This window comes from Sitophilus oryzae, unplaced genomic scaffold, assembly GCF_002938485.1.
Source record: "Sitophilus oryzae breed Bouriz unplaced genomic scaffold, Soryzae_2.0 scaffold_888_pilon_pilon, whole genome shotgun sequence".
In the NCBI taxonomy this organism is placed as follows: Eukaryota; Metazoa; Arthropoda; class Insecta; order Coleoptera; family Curculionidae; genus Sitophilus; species Sitophilus oryzae.
This window is the reverse complement of record NW_022147514.1, coordinates 904,046-921,385: the sequence shown is the minus strand read 5'-3', so window position 1 is coordinate 921,385 and position 17,340 is coordinate 904,046. Positions and strand designations below refer to the sequence as shown.

The window sequence follows — 17,340 nt, the reverse complement described above, 5'->3', positions numbered from 1 at the left end:
TTTAACACAACAGTAAGGGAGCGAATGCAAAGGGCCCTGAAGATTGTGGAATCAAGGGTGACACTGGAGGGACTAAATATCAGTCCTACAAAGACCGTAATAATCCCCTTCACCAAACGAAGAATTTTGGAGGGACTAGGACCTCTAAGACTCTGCGGTGATGAGATTCCTCTCTCGGGGGAGGTCAAGTATCTAGGAATCATGCTGGATACCAAACTGACCTGGAACCGACATTTGGAAAATGTCACAAGGAGGGCGGTGACTACACTAGCGGTAGTCAGACGACTTCGTGGAAAAATCTGGGACCTCAGACCACAGATGGTGCGCTGGCTGTACACTGGAATGGTGAGGCCTTCAGTAACATATGAATCCTTGGTATGGTGGCCTAGGGTAATGCAACAAACAACAATGCTCAGCCTTAGTAAGGTGCAAAGACTTGCTTGTCTGAGCATAACAGGGGCAATGAAATCAACACCCACTGCATCAATGGAGGCGCTTCTGGACCTTCCGCCTCTTCACATAGTGATCCAGGCGGAGGCAAGAATGGGACTCTATCGACAACAAAGTGTCTTGTCTCCGGGAAGTAGGACAGAAACAGGACACTTAAAGATGGGAGATTCTATCGGAGGATCTCTACTCCAAATGAGATCGGACCAAATGACCTCTTTATCACTACCACAAACCATTCGAGGTGAACAAAATGGATCGAGGAATGTGGACAGATATAACATTCCTTCATGATGGGCTAACCTGGTTTACAGACGGGTCAAAGACCGCTGAAGGAACAGGAGCTGGAGTATTTGGGGAAAGACCAAGGGCAAGCTTATCCTTTTCCTTGGGTAAACACTCAACCGTATTCCAGACAGAAATCTTCGCCATTCTACAATGTGGAAGAGAAAACAATAGAAGAGCTTATTCAGGTAAGCTCATCAATATATACTCAGACAGTCAGGCGGCACTTGGGGCGCTTGTGAACCCAAAGGTATCGTCGAGACTCGTCTGGGAATGCCTGGGTGAACAGGGAGCTCTGGCACGAAGGAACAGAATTAAATTATTCTGGGTGCCGGGCCACAGCGGCATCCAAGGCAACGAAAAAGCCGATGAGCTAGCTAGGCAGGGATCATCAGTATCCTATCTTGGTCCAGAGCCAGTAATGGGAATACCCAAATGTATGGCCCGTAGTGCACTAAAACTCTGGATCAAGGAAAAACACAATGTCCACTGGAGAAACAGACAGGGGCACAGGCACAGCAAGGCTTTTATCCAAGGACCCAGCTCTAAAACCGCAAAAGAACTGCTAATGCTTAGCAGGAATAAAGTGCGGATTACAACAGGCCTCTTGACAGGACACATGGCTGTCAAGTGTTATCTGAACAAGCTCAACCTGTATCAAGGAAGTCTTTGCTGCAGACGCTGCGATAAAGATCCTGAAACAGCGGAGCACATAATATGTCATTGCGAGGCTCTGGATCGCAAGCGACACTCTTTATTTGGGAAAGCTAGGCTAGAACCGGAGGAACTATGCTCTCATCCTATCAAGGACCTGCATAAGCTAGTGCAGGGCACAGGGATAGGAGAATGGGTGCAGATATAGAAGGGGGACAAACACAATAGGCCTCACAGGTCGCAGTGTTTCCGGCAGAGGACGGCCCCTTGTTATGGAAAAAAATGCGTTTCAAACATGAAAAATGTCTCTCAGTAATACCTGTCTCTCAACCGAAGTACTTGTAAATGGTATGAATGTATTGTATACGTGTCGCATAAATTGTATGAATTGGATTATCCATATTGAAAATCGACATTAATTACTCCAAATTTTAATCTAAATTAATACTTATCCGTATCTCCTCCTTGTTAACTTAGAAATTAACATCCAAATGCACTGTACGAGTACACAATCATTCAAATCAATATTAGGCAGTCGATAAACATATTTTAATTAAAGTTTTAAATACTGATAACATATGATGAATAATATATTATGGGAACCACCGAATTTCTAAAACCTATCGAGCTCCAAGCGCATGCCGAGGCGACCGAAGATATCGCCTAAACCCCGCCTTAATTCGACGTAGTCATCGATTTCCATCGCTACTGAGCGATGAGTTAGAGAGAGACAAAGGACACACATCGACGGCTCAGTGGGAGATCAAAATTTAATTTGAAAGGCGATGCTAGAAATCGCCGAACGAAGATGAATGCATTATACACCAACGGTCAAAATTATTTTGATTTCTAACGCTGTATACGCTAGCGGTAGTTAATATATTAATATAAAAGACTACAAATATTAAATTAATATTAATTGTTACAACTCATTTCCTTGTATTAATAGCATTTATATATGTATTGGCAACATTAATAAAGATAAATATTATAATGTAAAAAAAAATTTGACAAAATTGTAGGGTAGGCGCCGCCTAACCTTGCGTACCCTGACGAGCCGCCACTGGGAAAGATGTGCATATTATGACGATTACAACTCTTTGACTCGTTATATCTCAGAAACAGTGGCTCTGAGGGACAAAAATTTTGATACATTTTTTATAGAGAATTTTACGATAAAACTTACGGTTTTGCTGAAAATCGCGAAAAAACAAAAATTTTCGGGAGTTTTTAACTTTGACCTCGCATAATTTTTTTTCCAGGCACCGGAATGATTCGAAATTTTAAAATCTTATTTTTAATTATGTTTTAAACAATTACACGCATTTCAGGTTGTAAATTTACGTACCTCCGAATCTCTAAATTAACCGAACTCGAATTCATAGCAAATTAAGTCGCAAAAGTGCACCAATTGAGCTGAAATGGTATCAAATGCGATTTCAATCGTCTCTTAGAAATTGTGGATAGTTCATTCCATTCAGATAATTAAAAAAGTCCAATCATTGGCCCTCTTATAATTCCTGCCCAAACATTTACCGATAAACGCTCTTAGTAGGTATTGTAATGGTATATTTGTTATATGTATGCAGTAGGTATTGTAAGGGTATATTTGTTATATGTATGCACCTTCGTTGTTATATGCAAAGTGACCCGAACAATATAAACTAAATAATATAATAATAAATAACGCAAACAAAAAGTAAAATACGAAAACAAGTGAAACCTAGGACGAACTTAGATTAATAATTAAATGACATTAGCGGGGATTTTTAAGCGATCGCTCCCGCAGCCCAGATAGGACATTCTGTATCCGCCGACCCGATCGTTCAGAGTACAGATATTTTGGTATTCACAAACGCGCATTATGCATTTCAATAATCAATCATTCCAATAGAAATATTTAAAATATCTCTTCGCCTACATATTTTTGAGAAAAATCCTATTTTCTGATTGGCCATCACAGATGCCCCCTAGCTGACCCTAGCGGACATTTTTCGAACTTGTAAATAATTTCCAGAGATTTTTCTTTAGTGGAGTGCCCAAAGACTTTTACCTCGGAATTCAATTACTCTGAATGTATTAATGTGAAACCTTCTGTATTGTGTTTTATAGATAAAATACTAAACATTTTTTTCGTTGCTTTTAATTTTTTATTTTAGTAATTTTAATAAATTCTTAATTATTTTCTTCTTAATATTTTGATTTTTTTAATTCTTTTTCTAAGTAAATTTATTGAAATAAATAAATCTAATGCATAATAATGATTGAAATCGAATTATACAGGCGCGTCATATACGACGCGGTTTTTGCAAGGAGAACAAAAGTTTATATTGAAGTGAAATTTTGTGAGCTTAGGTAAGTCAATTTAAAGCATTTTCTAAAATTATGTAGAGTTCTACAGGGTGTCCCCAAAAAAGATACACATAAAAGTTATGTTTTTTTGTAATGGAACACCCTATATATTAATTGATTTTTGGATTCTAGTAAAAAAATAAAGATTTCTTTCATTAGAAAAGTATATGACTAAAATGTATAATTTTTGAAATACATTCACCGGCACGAAAAATGGGCATCTTAAAACTTCGATGTATTTTAAAGGTTAATATATTTTATTTTAATGGGCCGATTTTGATGATTTTTTAAGCAATTTGTAGCCAAACTATTTGACTTTTTAGTATCTTTTTCTAAATTAAAAATGAAACTCCCCATATATTATACGAGGGAAAACAAAATGTTGATATTTTGGTGAAAGTTTGAAACGCCCCGTGGATTATGTTAAAACAGCAAGAAATTTAAAAATTATTTTATCATCTAGATACATCTTTTCTCGAAGATTTGTTTTTTGGTTCATCTCATTAGCGTTATTTGGCCATATTCGCTTTTGAAGGAGACACTAACATTTTTTCGTTATTTTTACATTAAGATCGTGTCTTTACTTTTGGGCCTAGTCAACACATCTAGTAAGTTCTGGTCCCGTAGCATGCCTTCTTGACATAAGATTTGCTTCATTTAATCTTCTTCTATAGTCCGTTAGTTAATATGTACGTTCCTTAAGTGCAATTCCTTTATTTTCGAATTTGTATATCAGTAAAGCTAACTGCTGACAATTGGTTTCCGTTGGATTAACTGAGCAGTGTTTACAAAAAATAACTATTTTATTTTGTAGATTTTCTTGCAGTGGCGAAATATCCATAGGAGTTTTTTGGAGAAATTTTTACTGTGTTTCACAAAATTGAAAATACCTAATCAAATCTACCTTATTTTAAACGGTACAATCTAAAAATATAATAATATGCAAGGTTCAAATTATATTACACAAATTCATTAATTTACAAATATACATTTAATATTTGTATTTATTTTGAAGATACTATGTATCTTATGAAAATAATTTTACTATGGTTATATAATTAGTTTATAGAAGGGAATGTTACATACAATAAGGAATATGTGTTTGTTTTAGGATTCCCCAACTGTGGACTTTGCCAGCACTTCCGAACTACTCGAGAGCAAAGATATTCTACCTTCACAAAAGAAGTTTGGATTTTTAGGGTTGGGAATTATGGGTCAAAGAATTGTTAAGAATCTAATTCAATCTGGACATCATGTAAATGTGTGGAGCCGAAATCCTGAAAAAGTAAGTGATATGCAATCTATATTTATTGAATCGGATATATATTATTACATTGACTATTATTGAATTTGTTTCTACGCATTTTTCTACATACAGGGTTGAGTAAGGACACGTAGAAACTTAATTTTCTATGTGTTAACCTGTCTAAGTCAATTGATTTAGGCAGATCGAGGAAACAAATTATTTATTTCCGATTGTTATAAAATTGCTCAAATCTTTGTTATTTTAAATTGAACCCTATGTATATTATTTAAAATATCAAAAACCAACTTTATTAACTTATTAAATTAATTCATAAAATTAACAATTTTATAATAATAGTCTTGTATTGTGCTTTACTTTGTAAATTGCTTTAATAAACAAAAGTTAAATATGAAGTGTCCAGGGGAAAAACATGATAAACGCCATTTTACTAATTTTATAGGAGCTAGAAAACACTTCAGAAAGTAATTATATGACAACTACTATACATCTAGTAACTGTGTTTTGTAGTTTTACTAATTACCGTAATAAGAAATTAAATTAACACTAGACTTTGAAAATCACAAACAATTTTAATGAAAATGAGAACGCTTAACAAACTAAAAAAATTCAAAATACACTCAGATATGAGGCAGTGTAGATATTCAAGGGTACTTTCGGGAACTTACAGTTATATCAACTTGGCCAAAGGCTCCAGAAAGTTCACTGCTTGACATAACGATAAAAATCAAAACTCTAAGGGTAAAAACATAGTGGAGCGACGAGGCTAGAGGCACAGCGACGAGATAAGCGACGCGATAGGACACGTACATAGTAAGGAGACAAAAGTTGCGATTTATTGCTCTACTTTCCAAATTCAAACCAGTATGTACAATGTTCTCCGACAGTGAATATGAGATTTTATTCGATAATGCGGCGCTTCGCGGACTTATAGCAGTGGAACAGAAACTACTCTTATTCCACATTCTCTAGCCACTTCTGCCCAAAGTTCGTCTAATGCATAGCGGTTTCTGTGGTCTGGACGAGATGCATTCCATAACGCACGCTTGTTGAATACGGATGTTATTGTATTATTCTCAGCCATTGCGAATGATAAATGTTGTCTCTTTACTAGCAGTACTCCTACTTAATGATACCAGTCAACTGAAAAAAGGCCACACGTATTCCAGCGTCAACGCGACAAGAAATCATATTTTTATCTCGACGCGCATCTCCTCGCTTGTCTCGTCGCTTGACGCTTCGGCAATCTCTTTACTATGTTTGCCTCCATTACAATACACGATCGAATTCAAGTCGCGACGCTTACCTCGTCGCTGTGCCTCTAGCCTCGTCGCTCTACTATGTTTTTACCCTAAAGCTTCGTCCTACGTGGGTGACAAAAGCGAGCGGGCGACGCGTGCGACAACAGAGGGCGATGAGCGCGACTCGCGCGACATATTTCAATCGCCTACGATGCCGCTTCAGTCCCGCGCATCTCCTACGTAGAACAGCTTCGTAAGAAAACGTTGCGTTGTTTGATAAATACGCGTCGCTCGCTCCGCCCGAATCGCGCGCTTTTGTCTCCCACTTTGTTTACACGTTTTATTTTTTATCTTAAAAACTATTAGAGATAGCTAAAGGTTAGTATAGTAGACAAATTATGAGATGTGAAAATAGTTTCGAAAAATATAATAATATACCGAGTGTTCCATTGAAAATAACAAAGATGCTAGCACTTATTATACAAAAATCCTGTAATTTGTAAAAAAATCGTATCACCGCACCGGTTCTCCATGAACGTCTAACCTACCATGGCCGCGAATCACCTTTTATAGTTTAACACACGGTAAAGGTTGTGAATTAGTATTTGAAGTGAAACTTCTTTTTACATCTGTCTGTCCGTCTGAGGACTCCATTCGGGTACCTCTATTCACGTGCCGGGTTTGGTTCCAATCGACCCATAATTAAGAAAAATCCTGATGATTTCGTCCAGTTAGAGGGTTCGAAACGTCGAAGGCGTCATTCTGTAGGACCTCAAATCCAAGGAGGCAATAGAGAAAGAGGGACGCATCGTCTATTATCGATCAAGTTAAAGAGGTGGAAAAATGGAGATCAGAGCCTCCACCTCACGGGTTCCTCAGCCGAAGGCAAACTCCTCGACTGTGAAGGGCGGCACGGAGGGCCAAACACCAACCGTGGAAGGGTGTGTACCCTCGGAGGAAGAACTGTTGTCAGAGGAGGATGGGAAATACCCTGTCCCCTCTACAACAGGGGTATGATGGGTTAGGTTAGGTTAGACTGTGTGATGACTCAAGGAAGTGGGGTCTATAGGGTCTAATAGGTCTTTAAGGTCGCAGTGATTAACCCCCCTCTTATTCATTCTACATTCTACATCCTGTTATCCGTCCCCAATTATGCCAAGATCGACCCACATTTTTCTTCAATATCAAATCCATAGTCCCACACTGATGAAAATGTAAAAGAAGCGAGGTATCCAACTTTGCATGGTGGGACTGTGTGCACCGTTGCTCATATAGCCTACCCACCAAATTTGGTCGCAAATCTAACTGTCACAGTGACACTTATCATACACGGTCAAGTTGGCCTTGGTCCAATCTATCGACATACCAAATTTCATTTAAATCGAACGATTTTTTTTATTTGATTCATTGATGATGGGATTTTATAGTGCAAGAAACGTCGTCAAAATACCATGAAAAGATGGGGCTCTTTACATTCCAAGTTTCATCCCCATAGCTCACATAGGGGCCGAGTTATGACACTCCAAGATCGTTACCACTTTTCCTCTCGTGTCTCGTGTATCATTGCCATGTCACGGCCTTCAATTTTGATGTTAATAACGAATAAAATAAAAGTTTCATAACATACCTAAAAGTTATTTATGGCAGTGCTTAGCTGGACAGTGTGCATACAATAATTATATACGTGGAATACAATATTCAATTGTTGAATGGTTTGCGGATAGTTTTCGTAAGCTTTACTTTTCACATGGCCCTAAAAAAAATAATCTAGCTGCTTCAAGTCGCATGACCTAGGTGGCCAATTAACGTCCCCTTTCCTGGAGATAAGCGTCCCTCCAACTGTGTATGCAATAACTTCAATAGTTCACCTGCTGTATGACATGTCGCACCATCTTGTTGGAACCACATATTCTCTATATCCACATCCATTATTTATTTGATCCTATAAAAAACATCAATCATCGTTCAGTATCGTTCTACGTTTACTGTAACAGCTTGTTCGTCTTTATCTTAAAAAAATATACTGCCCAATGAAAAGCTTACGAAAACAACCCACATACCTTTTCAACAATTGAAAGAAGAAATTAAGCGAATAATTCGTGACATAACTCCAGAAATGTGTTCAACAGTAATGGAAAATTTCAACTAAAGAATGGTGTGCTGCCAGAGAAGTCAAAGTGGTGACTATTTGGCAGATATTATGTTCCACGTATAATTGTACACTGTCCAGCTAGGCACTGCCATAAATATTTTTTTAGGTATGTTATAAAACTTTTACTTTATTCGTTATCAGCATCCGATACCTCTTATTGGAATACCCTTTGCATGGTAGTAATTGCACTTTCTTTCTAAAATGAACAGAGATTCGAGAATCAAACTGTTGTGTTTTCCAAATTAAGTCTTCGCAAAATGCTTTCTTGTTGCTGCTAAAAATCATTAGCGTGCATTATTAACATTGGAAGCTTCTATGTATTATATTTTTTAGTGCTTGAGTTTTAATGATCTTTGGTACATATCCACAAATCTACAGTGCTAAAATTCACTTCTGTAAACGTCTCCATTCACACAGCACTACTATTGCCATTACCACAGATTTTACAGATTAGAAACTTGTTTTTAAAATTGATGTTTTTTCTTTATTGTTTTTCGTGGTTCCAATTTTCGGGATCGGGCACTAGTTAGGTTACTAGTTTGCGCACATAGCACGCCCACTTATGGCCTCTAAAATTGTGCACAGCGCCTGACCGGCACAGTTATTAGAGAGATATCGGAAAACCGAATAGCGTCATGCAGTATTTACGCGTACCTTATCATGGTTACGATATGCGCGAGTCAATTTTTAACGCAACGCCCGCTAATAACGTTACCGCCTGACGTAATTTGCGGATCAATTACACCAAGCTATATTTCTAAATAACCTTTAAAAATTGCTTAAATGGGCATGTGCGGGTATTTGACAACCAGGGCCGGCCGGCGAGATCTTTTATTTTAGGTTATGTTTGAATTGTTTTGAATTATTACTTTAGTTTTATTAGGTAATTTGATATTTAAGTAGCTAGGATTAGTTTTAATTAAATAAATATGGCTCAAAATATGGATTCCACCTCTTCCAATATTAAAGAACCTATAAAGAGGCTTAGGTTTACAGCAGATGACGACTTAGCCCTTCTAAGAGAATTTGTTGCTTGTTGCCCTAAACCCACTGGCAGACGTTGAACAATAAAGCACTAGAAATAAGCACTAGCCCTTTAGTTTTAAAATACCTAGTAAACAAAACAATTTCAAAGTTTTAAATTCAAAGTTAGGTTAAGTTTAAATAGCGGACGCAACGCGAACAGATCCGATCCGATAACTATAAATGAAGGGAGTTAATACCACCTCACGTAAAGGAAATAACACCTGGCCTTATTAACGCCCATGCACGCTATTTGGTTTAGCGATATCTCTCTATTACGCTGTTTATTTTTATTTTACGCGAGTTTATTTTTGCGCACAAGAAATTATACTCGTTTGCACATCGTCATAAAAAACAATTTTCGTACCACGAGTTAGGGATAAGATTTTTATCTGTATGCATATAGTATACTTAATCTGTGCTATTACTCGCTGACGAGTATTTGAAACGCATCAGAAGATGGTTACGCTGAGCGTTTTCTTTCATGAGTTTTCTGTGACTGAAAAGCCCGATACGTGATGTTGCCTCATCCGCATTCAAAAATCCCATTCACACAACAATTATCAAAGTGAACTAATATTTTCTAATATAACGGTGCGTCCAGACCTGACGAGACGAGAGCGAGACGAGCGCGAGGCATTCCAAATTCGCTAAGTGTGGACGAATCTCGCGAGACAACCCGAGACGGCCGAGAGAGATCAAAGAAAGCTCGCGGCTACGTCTAGACGTGTTTTTGGTAAGCTCGCACGACTGCGAGATACTGCTCTGATTTATGAATTTCGACTATTTAAAATTAAGTAATCTCAATTTTTTAAATGGTACACCGTATGTATTGTCATTTTTTCTGATAGAATTTACAAATTTTGCGTCACTGATAATAATTTTTACCGTACCGAAATCTAACATTTCTTTAAACAAATTGAATTATTACAAAATCTATTAATTTTAAATATATAATGTCATTATGCAAAAAAGTTACCGAATTATACTTAGAATCCAATAATAAAAGAAAAAATAGGGTATTCCTGTTAGAAAATATATTATGTTATATCCGTAACACTTTTTTGAAGTATCTTGTATACTCTACAGTAATTTTAAAATGTGCTTCTTAACCTTTCCAATAACTTTTCTATTTTACATTTTGTTACAAAACAAATGAAGTGATAAAGGGGAAGACAGCCAAAAGGGAAAAAAGCCGATGATGAATAAAATACGAAGAACCAAATATCATGTAAAGATACAAAAAATTATTACTGTATGCGTTATTATTTGGCCATCGTGTGTTATATTCAATTACACTTTAATATGTGTTTGGCTTCCTTTCACTATGATCCAACTCGGCTTGTCTCGTGGCAGGCTTGCGTCAAAAAATGGATAAAAAATGTCTCGCTCTCATCTCGCTCTTGTTCTCGTCGCGTGCTCGGCTCGTCAGGTCTAGACGCACCTATTATATAGGGTGATTTATGGCAGGTTAGAATATTTAGTTAATAGCTTTGGTTAATAGCTTGTGGAAAGCCGATGATTATATTTGGATTCTTACACCATCGGCCTAAATTATTTTGAGTATTCCCGTTTCATTTGTAAAGTAGTAGCATCTTTGTGGTTTTCAGAGGAACGCCCCGTATAATATTAGAATTTTGTAAACTTTCTAGTTCTCATAATTTTTCTATTATTGTTCCATATAAGTATCTATTTCTAAAACGGTCACTACACTACTGGCAAAATAGTCTGACATGCTATCGCGAATCAAGCAGAATCCTTCTGTTTCTGATGAGGATATATATGAAATGGGTCAGACCTTAAATACCCCGATGTTTATAAAAACAACCTTAATTAAAAAAAACCTTAAATACCCCGAGGTTTGCCTATACGATTTCTTCTCAATTACTCTCCTTCAGACAATGTTTCCGAAATAATTTATATGAAATCAATTGAATTTTTGAACTCACTCAATTTATTTTAATTAAAAACCTTTCATCGTCTTCTAATTTCAGCGAGATTTTAACAGCGTGTCATATTTTTCTCACCATACCTGTTTCTGTGGCCTCGGCTGAAAGATCTTTTTCCGAATTAAAGCTTGTCAAAAATAATTTAAGAAATACTATGGGCGAAAAACGTAATCAGCTTTGGCAGTTATTTCAATAGAAAATGAAGTTGCCCGTACAATAGACATTGGTAATATTGTGTAACTTTCGCCCATGCTAAAGCAAGGAAAAATAATTTTAACATGTTCATGTTCCTATTTACATTTTTTATTTTAATTTAGTGTTTTGTTGTTTTTTGTTTTGTTTTTATTTATTTGATATTTTATATGTTTTGAGTTACATATTCTGTGTTGCAGTAATAAATAATACTAAATAAAAATTAATTTGATAATGTTATTTCTAACCAAAAATATGAGTGCATATTATTCAGATTAGTATATATGTAAGTATTGAAATATGTAGGTGTAATAGGGGGCCCGGTAAAATTTTTGCACACAGGCCCGTGAATCTGTTGTTACGCCACTGGCCATGATACAATATATTCGACCTGTTTTTCACATTCTTATTATACTTATGACATATAATTTTAAATAAAAATTAATAATGAAACCTGATAAAATATTTAAATTACGGTATATCTACAACGGTACCGAGTGGCCAACTAAGAATGGACGCCGGTTGTATTTCAGAAACTACTTCTCGCATAACTTTTGGAAAAAAACTTTTGTGACCCAAACGACATAAACTTTATAATATAATAATAAACAACACAAACAACAGGTAAAACACGAAAACAAGTGAAATCAAGGACGAACTTGGATTAACAGCCAAATGACGTTACATGAAAAAAAACCTAGTTTTCGCCCATACGAAATTTGTTATTGTTAAAAGCAATATGGCGACAAAAAATTCCTAGAAGTTTTAATAAAATTTTTGATTGTCCGACTTTTGAACATTTTAATCTGATTTTAATCTACCTACGTATAATTAACCAAGAAATTCGTAAAAATTATGTGGATGGACGATAATGTTACATAAACACGTTTAAAAATTTATGACGTCATTTTTTTTTAAGAAAACGCCCGAAATTCGAATGCATGGAAACTGAATTTAAACGTTTTGATATTTTGACGTAACCAATTTACCTCTTTTTGTTTCCTAGCCTACTACTATAATTTTTAGACCATATAATCCTAAGCGGCAGCCTAACATGATTTGTTCTCTTGATATCTCCGGTTAGAGACAAGATAGAAAGTTGAGGTTTGCGCTGATATTTTAGAAATTTTGTGCTCTATTTAACTGTGGAAAGAGAAATATAGCCTCGTATTTAATTTTTTTATGCAAAATCTGTTATGATGTCAAACAGCGCCCTCTAGCTACCACGAAAAAAAATATGGAAACAAAATTTATATTGGATATCATTAAGGAAGAAAATGTATTTTAAACGAGCCCTAATTTGTTTAAATCGGTTAACCTAAACCAGAGTTATCCTTATTTTAATAAAAGCAAATTTAACCTTCTCCCACCACTTTATTTTATGATAAGCAAAACACTCTATATAAAAAAAATACAAATTTCTCGATAATTACAATAGTAATATTTAAAATGCATACCTGCATATTTTTGAGAAAAACCCTGTTTTCTGATTGGCTGTCAAAGAAACGCCCCCTAGCGGACATTTTTTGAACTTGAAAATAATTTCCAGCGATTTCTCTTAAACTTGAAAATAATTTCCAGCGATTTCTCTTGGTCGATTTACTTATTACAATTTTTCTCCCAAAGTTATACGATAAGTAGTTTCTGAGATAAAGCCGGCGTCCATTCAGTTGGCCACCTGGTGCATATAAAATGATCCAGAACATTTCTCTACTCAGCTTTCAACTGCAAATGGAAAATTACTAAATACCGTCGTTTGGGGTGAAATTGATCAGAAAAAAAAGTTTTTAGCCGAGATTTGGTATTTGTGTAAAATTTTATTTTTGTAAATAAGTTTTTTCGGTAGATGTTGGTGATGGGAACAACACCAAATAATCATAAAATTTGAAAAAAATATATTAAAGGCCTGGAACGAACAAAATGTCCTGAACAATCTCATACTACGTGTGGGGTGTGATTGATCACGTTTTATTTAATGCATTGAATAAGCGTATACCTACATAGAAACTGAGTAATCTAACCGCTGTTTATTTTATAGTCATAGTTTAGATTTTATAGGATTTTTTAGCATTTGGGGTGATATTGTTTGGTGCAGGTGAGAATGATCAATGAAAAATAATGATTGCTGCGATGTAAAAAAATACAAGATTAGACTTTCAAACTAAATATTTATTTTCTGAATCAAAAACAAGAAAAAAATACCAACAATTCATTCTTTTTTACCACAATTGACTCGCAGGGTGAGATTGATCATTCGATAATCAGTCTCGCCCGTACTAGGCGATTAATCTGACCCCTTCGAACAAATTAAAGTATAACCTCATAATTCACTATCGAAAATAACTAAATTTCGGAATATGGCTTGCAGAAACATTAACGAATAGCGCCATGTGATCAGTGTGATCGTTACTATATCACAATTTGACTTACCAATCAAAATTCTAGAAGTTGTAAATGAAAGCAAAAACAGTTAAACAATTTGAATGTATTTTTTAGACAAAAAACAGCGATTTAACGACGTGACCTCTACACATTCCCTTCGGCCATGTTTCTACTAAACACACTTTTAACGTTTCTACTAAACAACCGACGATTCGCGCGCTACATTTGAATTAATAAAAATGCAACCTAGTGATCAGTTTCACCCCCGGAGATCAATTTCACCCCAAACGACGGTACTGAAACTTTTGAATTGATTTATCATTTGATATAAAGCTATGAAAGTTTTTGAATATTGTCCGAATGAACTTTGAGAAGTCTCTTGATTTTAGTACAGATTATAAGTACTTAGTTGAAGAAATTAATTACATGGAAAAATTTTACTTGTATTAGAATGTACCTAGTATCTGAACCGTAATATTAAATCTTTTCGACTGAAACTATTCGTAAGAAAACCAGGAGTTGGTTGTAGTATTAGGGTATTTTTAGTTATGAATAAAAGAAAAAAGTAGCCGGCCGTGGCTCCAGAGGTATCGAGTTCGATTCCCAGCTACAGTACGGGCGCTTTATTTATTTAAATAAAACCTATTATCTAAATAGAGCGACCAGCCAGCCGCCACCTCAGGCGAAGGAAGGCAATGGCAAACCACCTAGAATATTTGCCTTGTACAGCCTCTCAAATAATGCCGTTCGGATTCGGCATTCCGATTCGATTTGATGATCACAAGTACTTGCGGGAGATATCTGTATAGGGTAAGAAGATAAAAGAAAGATATGGCAAAGTAAAATACTGCAACAATTCTGCTATTATACATTATTTTGACATTTACGTTTCTCTGGTTTAGAATTATAGCACCTCAAAATAGCGTTGTTTGGTTTTTGAAGTCCAACAATCTGTAAACTCGTTCTTAATCTAACTTACTAATTTTTATTACTCTATTTTCTGTTTTGTTGGTTTTCTGATAAGTAATTTGATAGTATCAGTTAAATTATACTTATATGCAAATAGTACGAGAGCTAGCAACGTCTGGAAAACAAGTATTTTAAGAAAACTGGCTCTTTGATATATCTTTTACTATGCTCTCTGGAACAGCGGGCAGGCCGTCTGGCTGCTGATAGACGTTGCGTTCAGTACTGCGCATTAAAAAAATTTCACCGCATTTTTGATCAACACTTTCCACTTAAACCTGTGTATAAAACAAGAAAGAAAACATCAATATACAAAAGTAAGGAAATAACAGAATGCAAAGAGAGATTAGACACACTACTAATGCTATCAAGATATAACGATCAATATAAAGATATTTACAGAGCCACAAAGAAAGAATATGACAGATTATTAATTAAGGAAAAAGCTAACAAATATGACGCAAGAGTGAAATCATCTGATAACAAAATGAAGTGTTTATGGTCAATCTGCAAGGAAACAACTGGTAAAAATTCCCCAAAGGATGATTGTTTTATAGATCAAGACCCACTAGTTCTAGCAAATGAATTCAACAATCACTTAATCAGTGTTGTGCCAAATATATTGTCCAGTATTAGGAAAGTACCATTCATCTGTAACATAAGTGAGAACAATGAGTCAATGCGACTGAAATCTGTGAATATAGAGGAAATTCAAAAAATTGGTCAAAGTCTAAAAAATAAACATAGCAGCGGTGTGGACGAGGTTCCAACATCTATAGTAAAATTCTGTTTGAAATATGTTGATGATATCTTGTGCTATATCATTAACAATTCGCTAAAATATGGGATCTTCCCAGACAGGCTGAAGTTGGCATTTATTAAACCAATCTACAAAAAAGGAGATCACTCTGATTTGAATAATTATAGACCAATTAGCTTACTGCCAAGCTTTTCAAAAGTATTTGAAACAATAGTTGCAAACAGAATATTAACTTTCATGAATAGTTGTAAACTGTTTCAGAATATACAACATGGGTATTTGAAGGAGAAAGGTACCATTACTGCATTGTTCGATTTCACTACATCAATAATACAACATCTGGAAAATAAAGATCTGGCATGGGTATATTTCTTGATTTATCAAAAGCATATGACTCTTTAGACCACCATTTACTACTAATAAAACTCGAAAAATATGGAATAAGAGGTCCAGCACTCAAATGGATTACATCATACTTGACAAATAGAGAACAACAAGTTATTGTGAGAAAAGACGAAAAGATTAGTAAGTCCAGTATACAAAAATTGAATATTGGTATACCTCAAGGCAGTATCATTGGGCCACTACTTTTTATCATCTACTTAAACGATATTAGTCAAACAACAAGAAATGCAAATTTTAGCCTTACATGCTATGCAGATGACACTAATATACTTACTCACGGAACAACACAAGATATTCTGAAGGAGAATGGCAGCAAGGCTTTCATAAGAGTAGAGGAATGGTTTGATGCAAATAGACTAATGCTAAATAAAGAAAAAACTAATACACTAATTTTTCGAACACAACAGAAGAAAATTGAATTAGCGAGCAATTTGAAAATTGGAGAAATGGATGTCAGCCTTGGTGGTGAATGCAATTTCTTGGTATTTACATAGACGAGCACTTAAAGTGGACCCAACATATTTATAAGCTATGCTTGAGACTTGGCACAATTTCCTACGGTCTGAGAATTGTGTCAAGTTATGTGAACCCAGACTCAATGAAAACACTATACTGTGGAAATTTTGAGGCACTGCTGAGATATGGAATTATTCTCTGGGGATCAAATTCAGAAACTGCAAAAATTTTTGTGATTCAGAAAAGAATTATAAGACTTATAAAGAAACTTCAGTACAGAGAAAGCTGTCGAGGACACTTTAAATCCCTCGGAATTATGACGCTTCCAGCTCTTTATATATATGAGTGTTTAATATTCATCTTCAAACATAAATCCCTATTTGAAATGGAAAAATCTCATGAATACCAAACAAGGTCCAGTGATGCCAAGTTCCCCTCACATCGTCTCACCCTGACTGAAAAAAATCCAGTATACATGTGTGTAAAGTTTTACAATAGCCTTCCTGAAGACATAAGAGCAATCGAAAGTCAAGAAACCTATAAGAAATCGTTGAAAAAACTCTTAATTGAATTGAAACCCTACTCAATCAATGAATTCTTAATATAAAAGTCTCTTCGCCGCTGACAATATTTCAATATTTGTAATTTTATTGTACATATTTAGATCATTTTTGAAATAAATATTTTTATTATTTATTATTATTATTAAAAGAAATTCCTATATTTTTATTTAGTCCTTTAAAATCTAGTATTGAATATAAATTGAACAAATCTCCATAGCGCGGCGCCGAAAACGTTCCGCCTATAAAGCG

At 35.4% G+C, this 17,340-nt stretch overlaps 1 protein-coding gene across 1 annotated transcript in view; it reads left to right on the top strand.

Moving 5' to 3' along the window:
• The window catches only part of LOC115890608 (putative oxidoreductase GLYR1 homolog), a 126,374-nt gene that overhangs the window by 18,826 nt on the left and 90,208 nt on the right, over positions 1-17,340 (top strand). The window contains exon 7 of the mRNA XM_030910886.1: positions 4,850-5,023. Coding sequence (XP_030766746.1) covers positions 4,850-5,023 — 174 coding nt within the window. The remainder of the gene's footprint in view (positions 1-4,849; positions 5,024-17,340) is intronic.